The 23678-nt window shown below is 49.1% G+C and overlaps 1 protein-coding gene across 1 annotated transcript in view; it reads left to right on the forward strand.

Moving 5' to 3' along the window:
* The first annotated feature begins 648 nt into the window (after positions 1 to 648).
* Positions 649 to 23678, forward strand: part of WHAMM (WASP homolog associated with actin, golgi membranes and microtubules) — a 30378-nt gene continuing 7348 nt past the window's right edge. Inside the window, exons 1-8 of the mRNA XM_082198430.1 lie at positions 649 to 1429; positions 8906 to 9079; positions 13089 to 13239; positions 16752 to 16921; positions 18837 to 19002; positions 20096 to 20283; positions 21020 to 21106; positions 22649 to 22744. Of these exons, the coding sequence (XP_082054556.1) occupies positions 848 to 1429; positions 8906 to 9079; positions 13089 to 13239; positions 16752 to 16921; positions 18837 to 19002; positions 20096 to 20283; positions 21020 to 21106; positions 22649 to 22744 (1614 nt within the window). The 5' untranslated portion in view covers positions 649 to 847. The remainder of the gene's footprint in view (positions 1430 to 8905; positions 9080 to 13088; positions 13240 to 16751; positions 16922 to 18836; positions 19003 to 20095; positions 20284 to 21019; positions 21107 to 22648; positions 22745 to 23678) is intronic.

Below are 23678 nucleotides of genomic sequence, written 5' to 3' on the forward strand. Positions count from 1 at the left end.
TCCCCCTAAATTGATTTTTGAATTCTGAATTTATTGTCATTCACGTTTTATACTGTATTTTATGCTGTTTTTTGTTGTTGCATCAATTAAGTGTTTTAAATTTGTTGTTAGCCACCCTGAGCCCGGTTTTCTGAACCGGGAAGTGCGGGTTATAAATAAAAAATATTATTATTTATTATTATTTGGATTCAGTGGCAAAGAAAGGGTTTTGGCGGGGAACAAAAAGAGCGTTCAAACACAGAGCTTTAAAGCGCAGACGTGCCTGGGAATCTCTGAGTGTGCATAATCCCCTACGTCGATTCAGAGGTAAACAGTGTGTTTTCCCGAAACGGCGTGTTTTCCGGGGAAAGCGGCAGAACGAAACAAAAACCTCTCTGGCGCGGGAAAAGCGGAAGGGTGGGTGACCTTTGAGCCACCTCGGGACCCTTGGCAGCTGCTTCTAATGCGGGCAACGGATGCTTACAACTTCCAGATTAGGAGGGGAGCCCACTTCCCACGGTGCAAAAAAGTCCCTCCCTTCTTTTTAAAGGAGCGTGTTTGCTTTTATGAAGTCCACTTCCTGGGACCGAAAAAAAGGGGTGGGGAAGACGCTAAGACTCCTCCCACTTGAAAGCCAAGCAGCCAACCAGAAGCGGGGACGCCGCTCGCGACGTCACAGAAAGAGCCACAACAAGTCCTCCCAGGCCGCTTTGCTACTTTCACTAAAAGGAGGGGAAAAGAAAGTTTATCGGGGTTCTAGAACGCTGGCGGAAAAGAGAAAGCCTTTGAAGTTCAAAGGGGCGCCGCCGCCGCCGCTGGAAAGGAAGCGGCTGCGAGGCTGCGGGCGCCCGGCTTCCTCTCTGCCCCCATGGACGAAGCAGAGGAGCAGCCGCAGCCGGACAGCCTGGACGGCTGGGTGGCCATCAAGGAGGACGCCTTCGGGCAGCCCGAGCCGCCGCAGAAGCTGCGCTTCCTGGTGGCCTGGAACGGCATCGAGAGCAAGTTCGCGGTGACCTGCCACAACCGGACCTTGCAGGAGCAGGCGGCCGAGGCCGGAGGCGGCGGCGTTGGCGGCCCGCAGCAGATGAGCTGGGCCGGCCTCTTCACCCCGCAGGCCCTGCAGGGCGTCCACCGCCAGCTGTCGGCCTTGGCCCCGCAGCTGGAGCCCTGCCTGCCCGCGCTGCCCGCGGCGCTGTCCGGCCAGAGCGGCCTGTGGGCGCTGCTCTTCCCCGGCTGCCCGGTGCTGGCCGAGGCCGAGCTGGAGGCGCTGTGCCGCCGCCTGGAGAGGTACCTGGGCTGGGCCTTGGAGGCGTGCGGCCGCAAGGCGCTGCTCGACTCGCTCTTCGCCCACGACCAGGACGAGGAGGACGAGTACTTCGAGAACTTGCAGGAGTTCCGCAGGAAAGCGCTCAAGGGGCGGCTCAGCGGCGCCAAGGAGGCCTTGCGGAGGGTACGGGGGGGCGCCGTCGGGGGGGGGGCGTCGGGGGGGGGGAAGGAAGGGTGCCTGGAGGGCGCTGGCAGGTAAACCCCTGGAGGGACGGGGAAGGAGTGGGCTCAGATTCCCTAAGGAGAGGCAGTGCGCCGCAGTGGTTAGCGCGTCGGACGAGGACCTGGGGTAAACCAGGTTCGAATACAGTGGTACCTCGGGTTACAGACGCTTCAGGTTACAGACTCTGCTAACCCAGAAATAGTACCTCGGGTTAAGAATTTGGCTACAGGATGAGAACAGAAATCGCGCGGCAGCAGGAGGCCCCGTTAGCTAAAGTGGTAAGGACCCCCCCTGACCATTAGGTCCAGTCGTGACCGACTCTGGGGTTGCATGCTCATCTCGCTTTACTGGCCAAGGGAGCCGGTGTACAGCTTCCGGGTCATGTGGCCAGCATGACTAAGCCGCTTCTGGCGAACCAGAGCAGTGCACGGAAACGCCATTTGCCTTCCCGCCGGAGCGGTACCTATTTATCTACTTGCACTTTGAGGTGCTTTTGAACTGCTAGGTTGACAGGAGCAGAGACCGAACAACGGGAGCTCACCCCGTCGCGGGGATTCGAACCGCCGACCTTCTGATCGGCAAGCCCTAAGCTCAGTGGTTTAACCCACAGCTGTCCCTTGCAGCTAAATTGGTACCTCAGGTTAAGAACAGTTTCAGGTTAAGAAAGGACCTCTGGAGCGAATTAAGTACTTAACCCGAGGTACCACTGTATTAAAATACCATAATACATCAAACATTAAAAGTTCCCCTAAACAGAGCTGCCTTCAGATGTCTCCTGAAAGTCTGGTAGTTGTTCTCTTTGACATCTGGTGGGAGGGCTTTCCACAGGGCAGGCGCCACTACCGAGAAGGACCTATGTCTCGTTCCCTGTAATTTGGCTTCTCGCAATGAGGGACCCGCCAGAAGGCCCTCGGAGCTGGACCTCGGTGTCCGGGCAGAACGATGGGGGTGGAGACGCTCCTTCAGATATACTGGACCGAGGCAGTTTAGGGGTTTAAAGGTCAGCACCAACACTTTGAATTGTGCTCAGAAACGTACTGGGAGCCAGTGTTGGTCTTTCAAGACTGGTGTTATATGGTCTCGGCGGCTGCTCCCAGTCACCAGTCTAGCGAATTAAGTTCTTAACCCGAGGTACCACTGTACCCCACTTGGCTACGAGGCTCCTTCGGAGGGGGAACCTTTCTCCAAGCCACCTGCCTCGGGGCCTCCCCTACCTTGCAGGGCTGTTGTGGCAGGGGAGATCAAATCATCTGTATACGCCCCCTTGAGTTTCTTGCAGAAAAAGGTGTGGATATAAATGCAAGAAATAAGCAAATAATTCAGGCTTTTGTAAGTTTCGGGTTCCCCACATGTCGTTGGACCACTGCTCCCATCAGCTCCACACAGCATTTTGGCCCAGTGGGTGGGAACTGTAGTTGCAACAACGCCTGGGAACGTTAGTTCGGGCAAGGCTGCTCTGATATGTGTGCTTCTTCATTTTTTACATTTGTAGACCACTTACCGGCTGCACAAAGTCCATTGTTCGAAAAATAAGACTTTAGAGTCACCTTGCCCCCAGATGGCAACTAGACATTCCATACATTGGCGACTGCAACCTTGGTTTAAGGAGCCGTTTGGTGCAGAGCTTTGATATCTGAGTTTCTAACGCTGATTCTTGCCTGGAACCCTGGAGAGTCGCTGCCAGTCAGTGTAGGCATTATTGAGGTTAATGGGCCGATTTAGCATAAGGAAGAGTGCCCTTCATTTTTGAGCTCTATGCAATGGACACACAGTGGTGAGCTGGAGCTGTTTAATTCCACCCCAGTTTTCCAAGCCCCATGGGAACCCGAGGCCAAGGAGCCGCAGATTTTGTGAAGGTTGACGCTCAGCCAAATCAAGCCTTCCTTGTGTTGTCATGTAAGGTGCTGTGTGCAACTCTCCAAAATCCAAACCACCCCCCGGCCCACCAGCTGTGTGTTGGATGGAGATGCTGTTTGGATGACAAATCAGCCGTCAAAATCCTCACAAGTCTTCTGCATATTTAGGCTTAAGTGTAGGGGAGAGGCCTGTGTTTATAGGAGCAGGCAGTGTTGCACCGGATAGGGTATCTGATTGCAGTCATTAAACGAACTGGAAATTCCCCTTGACCTGCAAAAAACGCCTTCTCAGAAATCTGAGCGAGTTTCTCTTTTATAACAGCTGCCCCGGGTTTCCAGATCACTATAAAGCAGAGGATCCCCGGTTTTAAAACGTATTTATATTTTTTATCCCACCCATCCTCTAAGCATAGGGGGGTGATGTACCCCGTACTTTCTATGCTCTGCACAGTTGGGAGGCAGCGATTCTTCTGAATGTCAGTTGCTGAAATCCCCCAGGAGGAGAGTGTGCTCTTCTGCTCAGGCGCAGCTTGAGGGTTTCCCACACGCATTTGGATGGTCGCCGTGAGAACAGGATGCAGCTCTAGACGGGCCATTGGCCAGATCCAGGAGGCTGTGCTGATCTCCTTGCCCCTCCCCTCTTTGAAAATATATACAGTCATACATGTTTTGGGGGGACAGGGGGCGGGTGGGTGTGGGGGACTCCCTGGTCCTGAATGGGGTAACTGTGTCCCTGAAGGACCAGGTGTTCAGCCTGGGAGACATTTTAGACTCACAGCGGTCCATGGAGGCAGAGGTCAATTCTCTGTCCAGGGCATCTGTCTACCAGCTCCATCTGGTACGTAGGCTGAGACCCTACCTGCCCGCAGACTGTCTCACCAGAGTGGTGCATGCTCTGGTTATCTCCCGCTTGGACTACTGCAATGCGCTCTATGTGGGCCTTTGAAGGTGACCCGGAAACTGCAATTAATATAGAATGCAGCAGCTAGACTGGTGACTGGGAGCGGCCGCCAGGACCACATAACACCGGTCCTGAGAGATCTGCATTGGCTCCCAGTACGTTTCCGAGCACAATTCAAAGTGTTGGCGCTGACCTTTAAAGCCCTAAATGGCCTCGGCCCAGTATACCTGTAGGAGCGTCTCCACACCCATCGTTCAGCCCGGACACTGAGGTCCAGCGCCAAGGGCCTTCTGGCGGTTCCCTCATTGCGAGAAGTGAGGTTACAGAGAACCAGACAGAGGGTCTTCTCGGTAGTGGCGCCCACCCTGTGGAATGTCCTCCTTTCAGATGTGAAGGAAATAAGCAGCTATCCTACAGTGGTGCCTCGCAAGACGAAATTAATTCGTTCCGCAAGTCTCTCCGTCTTGCGAGTTTTTCGTCTTGCAATGCACGGTTTCCCATAGGAATGTATTGAAAATCAATTAATGCGTTCCTAGGGAAACCGCCTTCAGACCAGGTCCAGGGACAGTCTGTCCCCGGACCTCTTCTGAAGGCTGGGGGGGGGCAAGGGCTTTTCTTCCCACCCCCAGCATTTAAAAAAACCCGGGACAGCGGAGGACTTCTCCGCTGTCCGGGGCGATTTAAAAGCCCCTGGGAAGGCAGGCAGGGGGGGACAAAGACTTTCACCCCCCGCCCGCCTTCAGAAGGTGTTCCTGCCCCCCGCCCCGCTTCGGAACAGCGTTTTAAAATGCTGGGGTCGGCAGCGAACGCTTTGCTCCCGACCCCCAGCATTTTTAAATCTCCCCGGGACAGCAGAGACTTCTCTGCTGTCCCGGGGAGATTTTAAAATGCTGGGGATCGGGAGCGAATGCTTCGCTCCCGCCCACCAGCATTTTAAGATCGCCCGGGGCAGGCGGGGGGAAGGCAGGCGGGGGGGAGCAAAGACTTTTGCCCCCTGCCGGCCTTCAGAAGAGGTCCTCTTCTGAAGGCCGGCTGTGGGCGAAAGTCTTTGCTCCCAACCGCCAGCATTTCCCTATGGGCTTTCGTCTTGCGATGCAAGCCCATAGGGAAATTCGTCTTGCGAAGCGCCTCCAAAACAGAAAACCCTTTCGTCTTGCGGGTTTTTCGTCTTGCGAGGCATTCGTCTTGCGGGGTACCACTGTATCTTTAAAAGACATCTGAAGGCAGCCCTGTTCAGGGAAGTTTTTAATATTTAACGCTGTATTGTTTTTAACACTTGATTGGTAGCTGCCCAGAGTGGCTGGGGAAACTCAGCCAGATGGGCGGGGTATAAATAATAAATTGTTATTATTATTATTACCTTGGAAGTTGAACGGAATCCGTTCCGGAAGTCCGTTCGACTTCCAAAATGTTCAGAAACCAATGCGCTGCTGCTTATTGGCTCCTGCCGCCAATCAGAAGCCCCATCGGATGTTTGGGTTCCAAAGAACATTTGCAAACTGGGACACTCATTCCAGGTTTGCGGCGTTCAGGAGCCAAAACGTCCGAGTACCGAGGCGTTCGGGATCCAAGATACGATTGTACTGTTCACCTAGGAGGCTTTCAAAGTATTTTCTTTTTTTAAAAAGGAAAACAATCTATATTAAAACAGTTTATCCTCCCAACAACCTTGCGAGGTAGGTTAGGCTGAGTGAAGCTGGTAGTCCCTGCAGAAGGTCTTGCATCTAAACAATGGCAGTAACAAGGCCGAAACAAAATAAACAAAATAAAATAAAATAATGCCTTCCAGTAGCACCTTAGAGACCAACTAAGTTAGTTATTGGTATGAGCTTTTGTGTGCATGCATCCATCCAGCATCTTAATTTTCTGCCTTCTGTAAAGCCTAAATCAGCCACCCTCTCAATCTGTTGCCGACTAGGCCTCATTTCCACCATGATCAGGGCTGATGTATACATTCAGCCGAATCCTGTGACCTGGTTTCTGAGACTTCCGAGTTGCAAGGGGAGGGCAGTATACGGCAGGCCCCTTGGCCCTCTGGAAATTACTGAACAACGACACCCGTCATCCCTGGCCATTGGTCTTGCTTGCTGGGGCTGCTGGGAGTTGTAGTTCAGCGGCCAAAGGCTCCCCTCACCTGCCATGTTGCCTCAGGATCTTCCTGCCTGTGGAAAGCTAGCATGTCAGGAACACCCAGTTTGCTATGTGCGGAGATAGTAATTTTTAAAATTAACTTGGAGGAACATTTGGACATACCCCCGGCTTTGCTGTACAGTGGTACCTCGGGTTAAGTACTTAATTTGTTCCGGAGGTCTGTACTTAACCTGAAACTGTTCTTAACCTGAAGCACCACTTTAGCTGATGGGGCCTCCTGCTGCCGCTTCGCTGCCGGAGCCCGATTTCTGTTCTTATCCTGAAGCAAAGTTCTTAACCTGAAGCACTATTTCTGGGTTAGCGGAGTCTGTAACCTGAAGGGTATGTAACCAGAGGTACCACTGTACAATGGCACCGTCCTCTAGGAACATGGGACTCTGTGATTTGTGTGTTTGGCTGGCGCAGCTCTTTGGAGAGAGTGTGTGATTTGTCGGCAGCAGTTCACAATTACTCAAAACAGAAGTGTCGTCAGATGCTAAGGGGGAAAGGCAAATTCTTTGGCTCTTGACTTGCCTCTGTGGGTGTGGGAAATGGCTCACATTGGTCTCAGCTGAGATGAGCTCTTAGATTCTGGAACACTTTTGGTGTGTTTTCCATGAGGTTCAATCTACCACCCTGCTGTGCAGCCTTTATTCCCGTGAGTGGCTCCCTGGTTGTAAGAAAATTAAACTTATTTCATTGATGACATAGTCAGCATTATATATCTGTTAGGACCACCAAATGTAATGATTTAGCTGCTGCTGTGTTCCATTCTACTGTGATATAAAGCAATTAGCACCCTGAGGTGTAGCTCATAGAATTGTAGAGGTGGAAGGGACTCCTGCGGGGTCATCTAGTCCAGCCCCCCACAATGCAGAGATCTCCCCCATCCAATTTGAAACCATACTGGGCGCTGCTTAGCTTTGCTAAGTTTTATTGCTGCGCCACTACCAATAGGAACTCTTCCCCCCACTTAACTTGAATTGCTTAAGCATTTTCCATTGCTCTGCAACCTTGACTTTCCTCCTATACAGTCGTACCTTGGAAGTCGAATGGAATCCGTCCCGGAAGTCCGTGTGACTTCCAAAACGTTCGGAAACCAAAGCACGGCTTCCGATTGGCTGCAGGAAGGTCCTGCAGCCAATCGGAAGCCGCGGAAGCCCCATCGGATGTTCAGCTTCCAAAAATAGTTTGAAAACCGGAATGCTCACTTCTGGGTTTTGATCGTTCGGGAGCCAAGGCGTTTGAGATCCAAAGTACAACTGTATTGGTACAGTGGACGCTCAGGTTGCAAACGTGATCCATGGGGGAGGCACACTTGCAACCCGCAGCACCGCGTCTGCGCATACACGGGTTGCGATTCGGCGTTCATGCGCAAAGTGCGATTTAGTGCTTATGCGCAATCTCTGAAACCCAGAAGTAACCCATTCTGGTACTTCCGGGTTTCAGCGTATCCGTAACCCAAAGACACGCAGCCTGAAGCGTCTGTAAGCTGATGTATGACTGTAGTTGCAAATCATACGGGTAAAGGTAAAGGGACCCCTGACCATTAGGTCCAGTCGTGGCCGACTCTGGGGTTGCGGCGCTCATCTCGTTTTATTGGCCGAGGGAGCCGGCGTACAGCTTCCAGGTCATGTAGCCAGCATGACTAAGCTGCTTCTGGCGAACCAGAGCAGCGCACGGAAACGCCGGAGCGGTACCTATTTATCTACTTGCCCTTTGACGTGCTTTCGAACTGCTAGGTTGGCAGGAGCAGGGACTGAGCAATGGGAGCTCACCCCGTTGCGGGGATTCGAACTGCCGACCTTCCGATCAGCAAGTCCAAGTCTCTGTGGTTTAACCCACAGCGCCACCCGCATCCCTAATCATATGGATACAAACTGTCAATTAAAAACTTGCTAGATCAAGACCAAGGTTTGACCAGTCCAGCGTTTGTTTTCTTAGATTGATTGGGGAGGAGTCTTAAAAGAAGGAGGACTCCCCTGAAAACTCCCTAGGGTGGACTGAGCATGCTTAGGGGGTGCAGAACCCTCACTGGCTGTTGTGAGGTGCGGGGGAGAAAGTCGGAAGAGGAAATGGAGTGATAGAATTCAAACCTTTGTTGCGGGTTCGATTTTGCCTAATCCTAGCTGTAGAACCAGTGGGGGGGATCCTTGGCTCCCCAGATGTTTCTGAACTACAACTCCCTTATTTTCTGATTGCTAGTTTAGAGCCATTTAAGTTAGCGGCTGTGACTATGTCTTGTGGCGGGCAGTTCTGCAGGTTCTGGAGGTGCCCTGATAGGTGCAGCATTGTTATTATTTATTAAATTTGTATAGGGCCGTATACCTGCTGCTCTCAGAGCAGTCCACAGGATAAAATCACAATATATAAACACAACAGGTGTGTTTGTCTTGCGAGGTTTGTGTGGCGCCTCCGTAGGACCCACATCTACGTAAATTTGTGGCGCGCTTAAACGGCTTCTGTCCACCCACCACCACCCTGGATGTCTCAATTGTTTGCAAAGAGTACGATTCCATTGCTAATTTTGGAGTCTTCTTGCCCCCGTAGGTTCTCTACCAGCACAAAGATGCTGACAAGCTGGTCGCTTTGATGGAGCTCTACAAGGAGGAAGATGATGCTTATTGGGAGCTGGTTACCGTGGCGACCGAATTCTATCAATATTTGCTGCAGCCGTTTAGGGATATGCGCGAGCTGGCCACTTTATACAGACTGGAGATCCTGGTAGGTTTCTCTTCCCGGTGTTTCAAAGTCTCTATAAAATAAGATCCTGTGAGATGAATGCTTTCTCCCCGTGGAGTCAGAATGATGGGATCTGTTGGCACCAAACTGCTGTTTCGTTTTGTAGGTGTCGTTGGCACAACCGTAGTACATTGCAATGGATTTATTTTGAAACATCCAGGCATAGTTTTGCTGTATTTGTTGTTCCGCAGGGCTCTTCCCTAATGTTACTGCATTATTGCAGTAGGCACTCTTGTACTGCAGTGCAACTAAAGCAGGACGAAAACCAGGCAAACTTAGAATAATAGAGGTGGAAGGGACCCTGAGGATTACCTAGTCCGTCCCCCTGCAAGGCAGGAATATGCAGATGTCAATAATAATAATCCAAAAAAAAATTCCTTCCAGTAGCACCTTAAAGACCAACTAAGTTAGTTCTTGGTATGAGCTTTCGTGTGCATTCACACTTCTTCAGATACACTCTTAAGACTCTTAAGAGTCGTCAACAGGCTCATCTCAGCTATCTGCCAATCTCCCATTCCCACCACCCTTCTGAGTAATACCCCTCCCCACCTTCTCACTATATAGAACACGGGTGTCAAACACAAGGCCCGCGGGCCGAATCCGGCCCGCCAGACCTCATCATGTGGCCCTTGTACATTTGAATATCTACTTATATTCTAGTTCCGGGCAAGCGGCTTCTCTGAAACACAGGAACCGGCCGCAGCCCTGGGTTTTTATTCCCCTCCCTTCCTTTTGCTGCGGAGAGGAAGCGAGAACTGCAACAAGCCCCGGAGTTGGGAAGAGGGCGCGTGGGTGGCTGAGTTGGAGGGTGAAGATTTGGGTTGGGCAAGAAGGATCAAGGGTCGGGAGCGAAAGCGCAAGTCAGGGCTCCCTCGCCACCCCCACCCCCCTCTTAGGACATCCGAGCAGACCCCGCAGCGCAGGCAGCCGTGAATGGGGTGGGGGAAGGCAGGTGAGAGAGACCACCAATCCTGGCCAGCTGTCCCCAAAGAGGGTCGGCGATCCAGCTGCGCTGCAGCCCGCCCCCCTCCTCCAACGCGAAGATCAGCCACACAAGCTCGCCAGCCGAGCTCCGGGACGCGGGCCTGACCGAGTCCCCGGCGCAGCCGCTGAAGCTAGCAAATGCACGGGAGTGGCAGGGTGAGAAGAAGCTGGGCTCCGGTTAGGCTTCGCCAAAAATGCTGTAGGTGTGAGGCTGTGCGGCGCGGTTTTTATACGGCGCGCTGTATCCCTCCGCCGGAGCAGCGCCTTCTTTTTCCCTCTCCCTCCCGGGACTGGGGCATGTGGCAGCAGAGTGACTGCAGCAGGCAGTCCTGCCCCCTCCCCTCCCCACACCCGCCCCGGCCCCTCCCCCGCTCCCTCCCAGCCACCAGCCCAGCTGGCAGGCGGCGAGGAGGAGGAGGAGGAGAGGGGTCGCTGGGCTCGCGCTCCATCTCCCTCCAAGGAAACGGCGGGCAGCTGCAGCCGGCGCATTGGCTTCGGAGCGCCTGCCAGGGGTTGCAGTTGAAGCTGCTCGCAGCTTAGGCGGCTTCCGTGTTCCTGCTTTGGTCCGAGAGGCCGAGCTGTTCCGCAGCAGGCAGGGAGAAGGACAGGCTGTGTGTCTGCTGCTTCCCTCGGAAGCCCCGAGGTGCAGAAGCCTGGCAATAAAATCAAGAGCGGAAAGGAGCCTGGCGAGGATGCGTTTGGGGCCGGACCTACTGTTAGGCAGAGTGAGGAGGAGAGATCTTGAGGCGACTGGTTTGGGGGTGGGGGGAAAGAAGAGGAAGCAAATTCTTGCCTAGTTCACTTATTGCTTCTGGAGTTTTGCTCCCAGGGAGAAGGAGAGGAACCTGTGGGAATTCGCAATATCCGCAATAGCCAGCCTGTACATTTGAATATCTACTTGCCATTATTCTGACTGTTTCTGCTTTCAGAGCCAGTTATTACTTACATTATTACAAAAAACAGTAATAATTGAATGAAGTGACAATAATTTATGATAATAAAGAGTGGACACATAGTCCTACAGATACAACCGGCCCTTTGAGGGTGACCAAACTGCTGATGCGGCCCCCGATGAATTTGAGAAGGATCTGGCAACTTCTGTTTCAGTGTATCTGAAGAAGTGTGCATGCACACGAAAGCTCATACCAAGAACTAACTTAGTGGGTCTTTAAGGTGCTACTGGAAGGAATTTTTTTTATTTTGACTATGGCAGACCAACACGGCTACCTATCTGTAATAATAATAATAATAATAATAATAATAATAATAATAATAATAATAAATTTTATTTATATCCCGCCCTCCCCAGCCAAGACCGGGCTCAGGGCAGTTAACACCAGGTATAAAAACAATTGATTAAAATACAACTTAAAAACAAGATTAAAATACCACATTAAAATACAACATACAAAAAATAAAACATAAAAAATGCAGCCTCATTTCAGTAGAAGCTCAAATCAAAAACTTTTTGGGGATGAAAACCAAAGGCCAACTATCCAGACTGGTCCTGTGTGGGCCAGAAAAAAGCCAGGGAAGTCCCCAAATAGGAGTTCCATCACAGAAGGGAAAAGGAAACGGGGAGGGGATCAAGTTGATTCCTAGCCAAAGGCCAGGCAGAACAACTCTGTCTTACAGGCCCTGTGGAAAGAAATCAGATCCTGCAGGGCCCTGGTCTCATGAGGCAGAGTGTTCCATCAGGCCAGAGCCAGTGATGAAAAAGCCCTGGCTCTGGTTGAGGCTAATCTAACTTCCTTAGGGCCCGGGACCTCTAGGGTGTTGCTATTATGGGGATCACACCTGCAACCTTGGTGTTATCAGCATCTAACCCATTGTTTCCCAACCTTTTCCCACCCATGGGCCCCCCTCCAAGGGGGGAAAGGGGGCAGCTGCCCCCCTCAAGAAGTAAAAATCAATTCAAATTAATACAGATTTGAGGTTCTGCTCCCTCTAACAAAAGCTGTCCTACCAGTAGAAAGGTAGCTATTTAAATTTTTTATTTGTAAATAGAACATATTTCTTATCATTTTTATAATTTATACTCTTATCTAGATTTCAAAGAGAAATTATAGATTATACTGTAATACCAAAATATTGGAAAAAACATATAATTTATTGCTAGAATGGGAAACTAAAGATGAAGAGGTCAGATGTGTAATGATCAAATGGGCACAGGACTTAGGACATAATATACAAATGGAAGACTGGGAAAAACTATGGAAAGTGGATTTAAAATTTACTGATTGCATAATTCTGAAAGAGAATTATATGAAAATGATGTATCGATGGTGCATGACTCCTGTTAAACTTGCAAAAATGTATAGGATAAGTTCCAATAAGTGCTGGAAATGTAAAGAGAAAGAAGGTATATTTTATCATATGTAGTGGAATTGTAAAGTAATCAAAAACTATTTGGAAATGATATATAATGAACTGAAGAAGATGTTTAAAAAAACTTATATTAAAAAACTAGAAGCTTTTTTGTTAGGCATTATGGGACAGGAGGGACTTGGGTGGCGCTGTGGGTTAAACCACAGAGCCTAGGACTTGCCGATCAGAAGGTCGGCGGTTTGAATCCCCGCGACAGGGTGAGCTCCCGTTGCTCGGTCCCTGCTCCTGCCAACCTAGCAGTTCGAAAGCACGTCAAAGTGCAAGTAGATAAACAGGTACCACTCCAGCGGGAAGGTAAACGGCGTTTCCGTGAGCTCCTCTGGTTCGCCAGAAGCGGCTTAGTAATGCTGGCCACGTGACCCGGAATCTGTACGCCGGCTCCCTCGGCCAATAAAGCGAGATGAGTGCCACAACCCCAGAGTCGGCCATGACTGGACCTAATGGTCAGGGGTCCCTTTACCTTACCTTTATAGGACAGGAATTGCCAAAAGAGTGGAAGAAGTTATTCACGTATGCTACAACGGCAGCTAGGATTCTACTAGCTCAGAAATGGAACTCTGATATAGACAGAACACCTTTTGCCCGTTTTGACTCTAAAAATATACTCCTTTTTTTGCAGAAATCCTTGCAAGCTGACAGGCTGGGTCCTAAAAGGATTGAGGCCCTGAAGAAGGAGGTGGAGGAGTGGACAGATCAGGCTGAAGAAGCTGTCTGCTCCATCCAAGACATCACGGTTGGTTACTTCAAGGAGACAGTGATGGCACTGGCAGGTGAGCAGAGAGGCAGGCAGAAGCAACCTTTCCCTTTCTTTTAAAATTATTTTCCGTTTTTGCGTTTTACAATGTTTCAACAATAAAAATTAAGTCTAAACCAGTAGCATCTAAGTCTAAACCAGTAGCATCTCTAAAATCCTGCTGCCCCCGCTCCCCCCCCCGGTGACACACAAGTCTTATTATTCAAAAAGTGAACTCCTATACACATGGCAGACACCTAAAAGGCCATTCACTGTTAATAACTTCTCATCCTCGAATTGCCCCCCTTAGAAATCAAATTGCCCCCCTGTGGGGACCACGGGTCTAAGCAAATTCCACCTGCATTTTTTGCGACTTCCCTTCCTCTGCGGTTTCTTATTTTATTCCGTATTCTTACTGAATGCCCAATTCAAACCTATTTACAAATCTAACCTTTATACTTCCTTTTAAGTTATTTCTTACCGCTCGTGTTTATGTCAACCCTGCTAATGTTTTTAATTGTTTACAATTCGTCTTCACGTATTCAACAAATGTTCCCTCGTATTTATGGGACCGCCTCTCCTGGTATGCCCTGCAGAGGATCTTAAGGTCATAGTTTAGAGGTCCCGGGCCCTAAGGAAGTCATAATATCCTCCGCCAGGGCCTTCTCAGTGATGGGTCCAACCTGGTGGAATGCTCTGTCCCATGAGACCAGGGCCCTGCAGGATTTAACTTCCTTCCACAGGGCCTGTAAGACAGAGCTATTCCGCCTGGCTTTCAATTTGAACTTAGCCTGATCTTTTATTCCCCTTCCTTCCCTCCCCCTCCCCTTTTTATGAAGATTACCGCCTCTGGGATCCCACAGCTAATTTTCCCCTGGTCTCCACGCTGGCCCAAATAGGACTAACTTAGCCAGCTAGCCCTGGTGATCATCTAATGTTTATTGGATGGATTTTTCCCCTAAATTGATTTTTGAATTCTAAATTTATTTTTATTCACGTTTTATACTGTATTTTATGCTGTTTTTTGTTGCATCAATTAAGTGTTTTAAATTTGTTGCTAGCCGCCCTGAGCCCGGTTTTCTGAACCGGGAAGGGCGGGGTATAAATAAAATATTATTATTATTATTCTGTTTAAAAAACCCTCTCTCATCTTGATACTCTTCCAGTAACTTTCGCCCCATCTCTGCGTAGTCCATCAATTTTAGTTGCCACTCCTCTTTTGTTGGAACTGCTTCTTCTTTCCATCTTTGGGTGTATCTCATTTGGGCAGCCGTGGTAGTGTACATAAATAGTTTTTTCCCTGATCTTTGGGTACCTCTTATCACATTCTACCTAAAAGAAAAGCTTCTGGCCTTTTAACAAAGGTTATTTTCGACATTTTTTCCAACTCATTATAAATCATTTCCCAGAAAGCTTTTACTATCTTGCACAACCACCACATATGATAAAAGATACTTTCTTTCTCAGGCATGAGTGAGGCGCAATCTTCCAACGAGTTCCCCCGGGCAGGCCATCTTGAGTTTCCCAGTAGATTGAGGCCCATCTTAATTAGAGAGGGAGGGTCTGTGCTGAGTGGGAGATTCCATCAAAATATCTTGGGCCATCCCTTGGGGTGATCTTCAGGGCCTTCTTGGTGGCTGCTCCCAGACTCTGAAACTCCCCTCCCAGAGAAACTAGACTGGCTCCCTCTTGGTTGTCCTTGAAGACCTCCTTGTTCCAACAGACTTTAGGGAATTGACAGCTTTGTGCCATGCTATTTACATTGTACCGTATTTTTTGCTGTATAAGATGCACTTTTTCCACTTCAAAAATTAAGGGGAAATGTGTGTGCGTCTTATGGAGCGAATGTAGGCTACTTGGCTTCAGTGATAGCAACGCGCAGCCTCCGAAGCGCAGAGGGAGAGCTCCTCCGCGCTCTTTGGCTTCGCGTTGCTTTCACAACTCAGTGGATTGAGTGAGATCCGAACCCAGAACCCTTGGCTGTATGAGGTCATAGATAAAAGTTTCACTTGGCTTTAATATGTTCCTACATCTTTGTGTGGGGGACAGAGAAAAGGCTCGGGGCTGTTCTTAGCCTGCATAAATATCTAAAGCACACGACACCCTAAGAATCCTGGGAATTGTAGCCTGTTAAGGGTGCAAGGAACTGTAGCTCTCTGTGAGAGGTAAATTGCAGTTCCCAGGATTCTTTGGGGGGAAGCAGCACACTTTAAATGTATGCTGAAAGCACGGACTTTTATTTTGTTTGGTTTTTTGTTTTTTCAGATGATCTTTATTGAATTTTTAGTTACATACTGTACATACACATACATTATATTTCACATTTGTTCTTGCTTTCCCGAACTGACTTCCCTCCTTCCTTCTTCTGGCTTTTTTGTCTCCTCTTTGACTTTTCGCATTGTCTTTGTCCATTTTCCACAAGATTGTTCTTCTTCATTTTTTCTATTAAATGTCCGTAAACAAATAATTTTTTCTATATATACAAATTCTTGCTGTCTGTCTATATTCATTTACAAATACTGTTCAGTAATAATCCTAATATACATTTTTAATTCATTTTGATGTTATTATCTAGTAAATTTCTTGTATTTTCCCGTTATGAGATATTATTTTAATCCTACTGGTTTTCCTATTTCACATTATCTTCTCTATATATAACATAAATTTCCCCCCTTCTTTTTGATATGTTTCATCCCCCTGATGTCAATTTTTTGCTGTTAATTGGCTATTTCTCCGTACTCCATAACCTTGTACTGCCATTCTTCTATTGTAGGCAATTTTTGCTGTTTCCATACCTGAGCCAGCAATAACCTCGCCGCCGTTGTTGTGTATAAGAGCAGTTTCTGGTCATTCTTGTCAATGTCTTCTCCCACCATTCCCAATAGGAATGGCTCTGTTTTTTTCAAAAACATATACTTAAAATTTTTCTTTAATTCATTATATATATACAGTGGTGCCCCGCAAGACGAACGCCTCGCAAGACGAAAAACTCACAAGACGAAAGGTTTTTTCGTTTTCGAGTTGCTTCGCAAGACGAATTTCCCTATGGGCTTGCTTCGCAAAACGAAGCTTGCCCCCGCACCCCGGACCTCTTTTGAAGCAAGGGGTGGCTGGGAGAAGATCGCTTCTCCCCGTTGCCAGCCCCGCAAACTCCGGGGACAGAGGGGAAGGCGCACGCGCGCCTTCCTCTCTGTCCCTGGACCCCTTTTGAACCAAGGGGCGGCAACGGGGAGAAGCGGTCTTCTCCCTGCTGCCCCTTCCCTTGCTTTAAAACGGGTCCGGGGACAGAGGGGAAGGCGCGCGGCGCTTCCCGTCTGTCCCCGGACGGTCTCCATAGGAACGCATTGATTGATTTTCAATGCATTCCTATGGGAAACCGTGCTTCGCAGGACGAAAAACTCGCAAGAAGAAAAAACTTGCGGAACGAATTAATTTAATCTTGCGAGGCACCACTGTATATGCCTTCTTTCACCCCCCACTTCCGAGAATTTTTATTTCCTGTTTTATACATCTTTGACAATTTAATTGGTGTGACCCTCCTCTTGACAGCCATGCAGAAGCAAATGGAGCAAGACCGGAAGCGCTTTGGCCAAGCTGCCTGGGCCACGGCTTCTCCCAGGTTAGAAAACTTGAAGTGCCTGTTGGCGAAGGAGACTCTGCAGCACATGAGGGCCAAAGAGCTGTGCCTAAACCACAAGAGAGCGGACATCCGGAAGCAGGTAAGGGCATCGCCCCCCCCCCATTCTCCTCTCGTCTCGCTAGAGGAGCCTCCCAGATGCGGGAGTCATGAGATGGAGAGTGAACATTGCAGCTAGGAGACAGCCTTAAAGGAAGAGGGACCCCTGACCATTAGGTCCAGTCGTGGCCGACTCTGGGGCTGCGGCGCTCATCTCGCTTTATTGGCCGAGGGAGCCGGCGTACAGCTTCTGGGTCATGTGGCCAGCATGACTAAGCCGCTTCTGGTGAACCAGAGCAGCGCACGGAAACGCCGTTTGCCTTCCTGCCAGAGCGGTACCTATTTATCCTCTTGCACTTTGACGTGCTTTCGAACTGCTAGGTTGGCAGGGGATGGGACCGAGCAACGGGAGCTCACCCCGTGGTGGGGATTCGAACCGCCGACCTTCTGATCGGCAAGTCCTAGGCTCTGTGGTTTAACCCACAGTGCCACCCGCGTCCCTAGGAAACAGCCTTAAGGCATCCCTTAAATGCGTTCCTGCAATTGCAATCTGACGAGGCTAAACGAACCTCATACAGCCTCGGCCCAATAATAATAATAATAAGAATAAATTTATTATTTATACCCTACCCATCTGGCTAGGTTTCCCCAGCCACTGTTGGCGGCTTCCAACAGTATATTTAAATACAATTATTCATCAAATAGTAAAAGCTTTCCTAAACAGGGCTGCCTTCAGATGTCTTCTAGAGGGTCAGATAGTTTTTTATTGCTTTGACATCTGATGGGAGGGCGTTCCACAGGGCAGGTGCCACTACCAAGAAGGCCCTCTACCTGGTTCCCTGTAACTGAAGGAGCATCTCCACCCCCATTGTCCAGCCCAGACACTGAGGTCCAGCGCTGAGGGCCTTCTGGCGATTCCCTCCCTGTGAGAAGTAAGGTTACAGGGAACCAGGCAGAGGGCCTTCTCGGTAGTGGCACCCGCCCTGTGGAACGCCTCAGGGAAATAAACAACTACCTGACTTTTAGAAAGCATCTGAAGGCAGTCCTGTTTAGGGAAGCTTTTAATGTTTGGTGTTTTATTGTGTTTTTAATATTCTGTTGGGAGGTGCCAACAGAGCGGCTGAGGGAACCCAGCCAGATGGGCAGGGTATAAATAGTAATTTATTATTATTATTACTAACCTATGGCAGGCATAGGCAAACTTGGTCCTCCACATGTTTTGGGACTACAACTCCCATCATCCTTGACCACTGGCCCTATTAGCTAGGGATGATGGGAGTTGTAGTCCCAAAACATCAGTTGGGCCGAGTTTGCCTATGCCTGACCTGTCACGTGGCCTTAGCTGAGAAGCGAACAGACAGCTTAAAGGAAGCAGAGGGCAAAAAGGATGGTTTCGTTACAGGTTTGCATTGGTTCATCATGTACGACAACAAGATCGGGTAACCTGTTGCAGCCACTATTGACAAGCAGAGATTTATGGAGGGAAAGAGAGTGAATATATACAGGTTCTTAGTATATTTCATTGTTTACACATGCCCTGGAAATGTGTGTTTTATTTTTACTTACGTGTTCTACAACACACACACATATACAGTGATACCTTGGGTTACAGACGCTTCAGGTTACAGACGCTTCAGGTTACAGACTCTGCTAACCCAGAAATAGTACCTCGGGTTAAGAACTTTGCTTCAGGATGAGAACAGAAATCGTGTGGTGGCAGCAGGAGGCCCCATTAGCTAAAGTGGTACCTCAGGTTAAGAACGGACCTCCGGAACGAATAAAGTTCTGAACCCGAGGTACCACTCTGTGTGTGTGTGTGTGTGTGTGTGTGTGTGTGTACACACACACACACACACGGAAAATGCCCCTCTGATGGGAGGGAAGCACGATGAGGGGAAACGGCCGAGTGATGTCGTTTTGCTTCTAATAGTTTGTGGGCTTAATGACGCTTCCTGCAGATGGAGACCCTCCAGGAGCAAGAAAATGACATGGCTCGAGTCGAGGAGCTGGAAATAGAATATTATGAAACACAGCTGGAGCTGTACGAGGTGCAGTTCGAGATCCTGAAGAATGAAGAAATGCTGCTTATTACACAGTTGGAGTCTTTAAGGAGGCGGATGAAAGGTAAGCAAGCAAAACGAGCCACACCTGCCAGGGCCTGGGCGGCTGTTCCTCTGCTCTCCTGCAGTAGCCGGGGCGGCAGTTTGGAGCCTCCAGTCAGAGAGCAGCAACAGGGGAAAGGATATTGTGTTTTGTGTCCTGCTTGCAGGCTTCCCAGAAGGATCTGGTTGGGTAGTGTGGGGAGCAGAATGATGGACCATTGGCTGACGCCTCTGACACTCGTCAGTTTTCCCACTCTACACACCGGCCTCCCAAGTTGTCAGCCTCAATAATAATAATAATAATAATAATAATAATTTTATTTATAACCCGCCCTCCCCAGCCGAAGCCGGGCTCAGGGCGGCTAACAACAATAAAATAGTACAACATTCTAAAATCATTCCATTCTAAAATTAATTCAAATCAAATTGATGGCAACCATTGGGCTAAAGTTCTGTGAAGATTGCCAAAGGAGGGAGTCAGGCTGTGCCCTGACAAAAGGCCTGGTGGAACAGCTCTGTCTTGCGGGCCCTGCGGAATAAAGCATTGTTTTTACATTGCCACTCCAGGGGCAAGGCCAGAACAGTTAGTCACACAGAGACACAGCAGGCAGCCTCCTTTCTGAGAAGTGGTCATTATGCCATGGTGCTGGATTGAACGAGTTTACCTATGCGTCTTAAGGAGGCTGGAAGAGGGAAAGTATATAGAGCAGGGCATCATGCAGAGATGCAGCAGATAGCCAACTTTTGGGAATTTGGGGGAACTTGAAAAATATTATTTTCTTGAGCTTATTTAATATACGTGTGTGTACAGTCATAAAGTCGAACAGCCTAGTTCTTGAACGTTTTGGCTTCCGAATGATCGAAATCCGGAAGTGGTCTGGTTTTTGAATGTTCTTTTGGAAGCCAAACATCCGGCGCGGCTTCCACAGCTTCTGATTGGCTGCAGGAGCTTCTTACAGCCAATCAGAAGCCACACTTTGGTTTCCAAACGCTTTGGAAGTCAAACGGACATCCGGAATGGATTCCATTCGACTTCCGAGGTATGACTGTATAGGTATAGATAGATAGGTAGATTTGCATATTTCACATAAGTAAACATTTTCTCCTTCCTTTAGAGATCCAGGATGAAGTAGTTTATTATGACACATGTGAAAACCCTGATGAGTTAGAAGCCACTGAGCAAGTCCTGGAAGAAACCCGTGTGCCTTCCTCTGAAATAGCTCAACTGAGGCAGAAGACCCAACAGTTGGAGACGAAGCGTGGGATTATCTGCTCAAGGAGAGCTTACCTCAGAAACAAAAAGGCAAGTGGCCCAGAAAAGTTCGCGTGCCCTGTTATTATTATTTCTTAAATTTGCTTATCACCTTATACTCGCAGGTCTCACGGCTGTTCATAGGATAAAATCACAGTATAAAAAAACAACATACATAAAAGAAAAAGAACCCAATAACACCCCCCCCCAAAAAAAACCACCCCACACACATTTTAAAGGGGCATTGAATGTCAAGTCAACCAAAGGCCTGGTTGAAAAGGAACGTTTTTGCCTAGCGCCTAAAGGTGTCTAATGAAGGCACCAGGTGAACTTCCCTGGGGAGAGCATTCCACAGACGGGGGGGCCACTGCAGAGAAGGCCCCGTTCTCGTGTTGCCACCCTTTGCACCTCTCAAGGAGGAGGCACATGAAGAGGGGCCTCAGAAGATGAACACAGGGTACAGGTAGGTTCATATGGGAAGAGGCGGTCCTTGAGGTATTGTGGTCCTGAGCTGTTTAAGGCTTTACTGGTCAAAACCAGCCCTTTGAATCGGGCCCGGAAACTAATTGGTAGCCAGTGCAGTCGGACCAGGATCGGTGTAATATGCTCAAACCGTCTTGTCCCGGTGAGCAACCTGGCCGCTGAATTCTGCACTGTTGACATTGGGGGGGGGGGAGAGACTTGTTCCAATAAACATGATACACACACGTTGCGTTTTAAAATAAAATTGGGACCTCAGCCGGCACTTACAGCTGACCGGCATTCTTCTGCTTGGTTTTTCCATTAGGATCAATGTGAAGAGAGCCGCCACGCCCGGCTGCAGCAGGCTCAAGAGAGCTCACGGCATTTCCAGCAACATCACAGCATCCAGATTGTGAGTAGCAAGGAACTGGGGGAGAAATCTTTAAGGCAGGGGTGGGGAGTGCGTGGCCCTGAAGGCAAATGTGATTGGGTTCCAAGCCTCAGCCAGCATGGCCAGTGGTGAGGTGTGAAGTCGAGCAACATCTGGAGGGCCAGAGGCGCCTTGCTCCTCCTTTATGGAATTACAGTCGTACCCTGGATCCTGAACACCCTGGGAGTCGATCGCTTTGGCTCCTGAATGCTGCAAACCTGGAAGTGAGTCTTCTGGTTTGCGAATGTTCTTCAGAACCCAAACATCCAATGGGGGTTCTGTGGCTCCTGATTGGCTGCAGGAACTTCCTTCAGCCAATCAGAAGCCGCGCTTTGGTTTCTGAACTTTTTGCAAGTGGAACGGACTTCCGGAACAGATTCTGTTCGACTTCAAAGGTACTCTGGCTGAGCTGTAGTTAGTGCTTCCATCATGCAGCAATTCACAGGAACGCAGGGAAAGAAGTAACACTGTGTGTGCTGGGAACTCTTGGTTGGGAAGGTACACTTGGAAGCGGAATGGGCGGTGCTTGCTGGTAACTCGGAAACCAGGGACACACTATTGGGGGTTGGACTAGATGACCCTTGGTGTCCCTTCCAACTCTATAATTCTGAGTCCTGTGTACATATCCCTCTGCCCTCGCTGCCCTGAGGATTGCGAAACCAGAATAAAGCATGCAAAATAGTTTTTAAATGGTGGTGGTGGGGAAATGAGATGGATGCAAACTTGCTCAACTTGCATAATCTGTTCGCAACTCAGAATCCTACTTTTGGGGGTTTTGGCTTTGGCTTTGGATTCCCTGTGCATATAACTTTACTGCACTATCTAGGGACATGGGTGGCACAGTGGTCTAAACCACTGAGCCTCTTGGGCTTGCCAGTCGGAAGGTTGGCGGTTCAAAACCCCACAACAGGGTGAGCTCCCATTGATCTGCCCCAGCTACTGCCAACCTAGCAGTTCGAAAGCACACCAGTGCAAGTAGATAAATAGGTACCGCTGTGGTGGGAAGCTAAATGGCTTTTCCGTGTGCTCTGGCTTCCGTCATGGTCTTTCGTTGCACCAGAATTGGTTTAGTCATGCTGGCCACATGACCAAGAAAGCTGTCTGTGGACAAACACGGGCTCCCTCGGACTGAAAGCAAGATGGGCTCTGCTACCCCGTAGTCGCCTTTGACTGGACTCAACCGTCCAGGGGTCCTTTATCTTTTTTTGGTTTTTTTTACTGCACCATCTTCTGTATATTTACCCCAGTCATTGTAGCAGATCTCTATACAGTGATACCTCGGGTTACATACGTTTCAGGTTACAGACTCCACTAACCCAGAAATAGTACCTCGGGTTAAGAACTTTGCTTCAGGATGAGAACAGAAATCGTGTTGCGGCGGCAGCAGGAGGCCCCATTAGCTAAAGTGGTGCTTCAGGTTAAGAATGGTTTCAGGTTAAGATCGGACCTCCGGAACAAATTAAATACTTAACCCGAGGTACCACTGTATGCGGGTGTTAACTTTTTTCTGGTGTCCAAATGCAGAAAAGAGACAAAAGGAAAGAGGACGAGAAGAAGAAGAAAGCGTGGATAAAGCAGGAGCGAGAGAAAACCCTGGAGAGGCTCAAGACGTTCAAAGAGGTGAGTCTCAAGTCGAGCTCCCAGCGATCCTTCTGCCACTGGGAAATCTTCCTTCTGGAGAAAAGACAAATCGAAGGTGGTGTGCTTGTTTCCTCGTTCCCCTGCAACTGGCCAGCGGCAGCAGGAAACAACAAAGACAAGTTCTGTTTTAGAAATTGTTATAATAAATTGGTTTGGCATGGGTTGTTGTTTCTTAAACATAGGCTTATGTGGTGTAGGATCCCAACCTCTTGTTTTGAGGTGATTTTAATATTGTATTTTTAAATGGCTCGATAACTCACCTTGGACGTTGCAACGAAGGCTGGGTAAGAAATCACGACCCCAGTTATAACCATAATACCTTCTTTCTGAAGTAGCAGAGGAAAGCACATTGAAGTGCGCTGATTAAAATGATATGTTTATTGTATTTATAGCCTGCCTTTCCTCCAGGGTGCGGCTCTCCCCCTACCCATTTTAATCTCAAAACAACTTCAGTCAGTAGAGCAGGAGACACTTAATCTCAAGGCTGAGGGTTCGAGCCCCATGTTGGGCAAAAGATTCCTGCGTTGCAGAGGGTTGGACTGGATGAGTCTACAAACAACCCTGTGACATAAAGGCTGGCAACTGTCCCAAAGCCAGCTGGTTAAGGATCATGCTTGAGTGGGCATATACCGTATTTTTCGCTCTATAAGACGCACTTCCCCCCCTCCTAAAAAGTAAGGGGAAATGTAGGGATGATTGCAGAGTGGGGAGTGGGGTCCGGAGGAGTCCGCGTGACCTTGGGGTGCAGAGCACACACCCCCCTCACAGACAAAGCCACGGCTATCTGAACATCGTTGCCTCTGTCTAACCTTTTGCGGTCTCAGTAGTTTGCGGTGTCCTGTCTGTAACCTTTGTCTCTGAGACCTTTTGTCTCCTTCGTCATACACTGTGCAAGGGGAAAATGACATGGTGG

The sequence above is a fragment of the Podarcis vaucheri genome, assembly GCF_965113315.1.
Source record: "Podarcis vaucheri genome assembly, chromosome: 14".
Taxonomy (NCBI): domain Eukaryota; kingdom Metazoa; phylum Chordata; class Lepidosauria; order Squamata; family Lacertidae; genus Podarcis; species Podarcis vaucheri.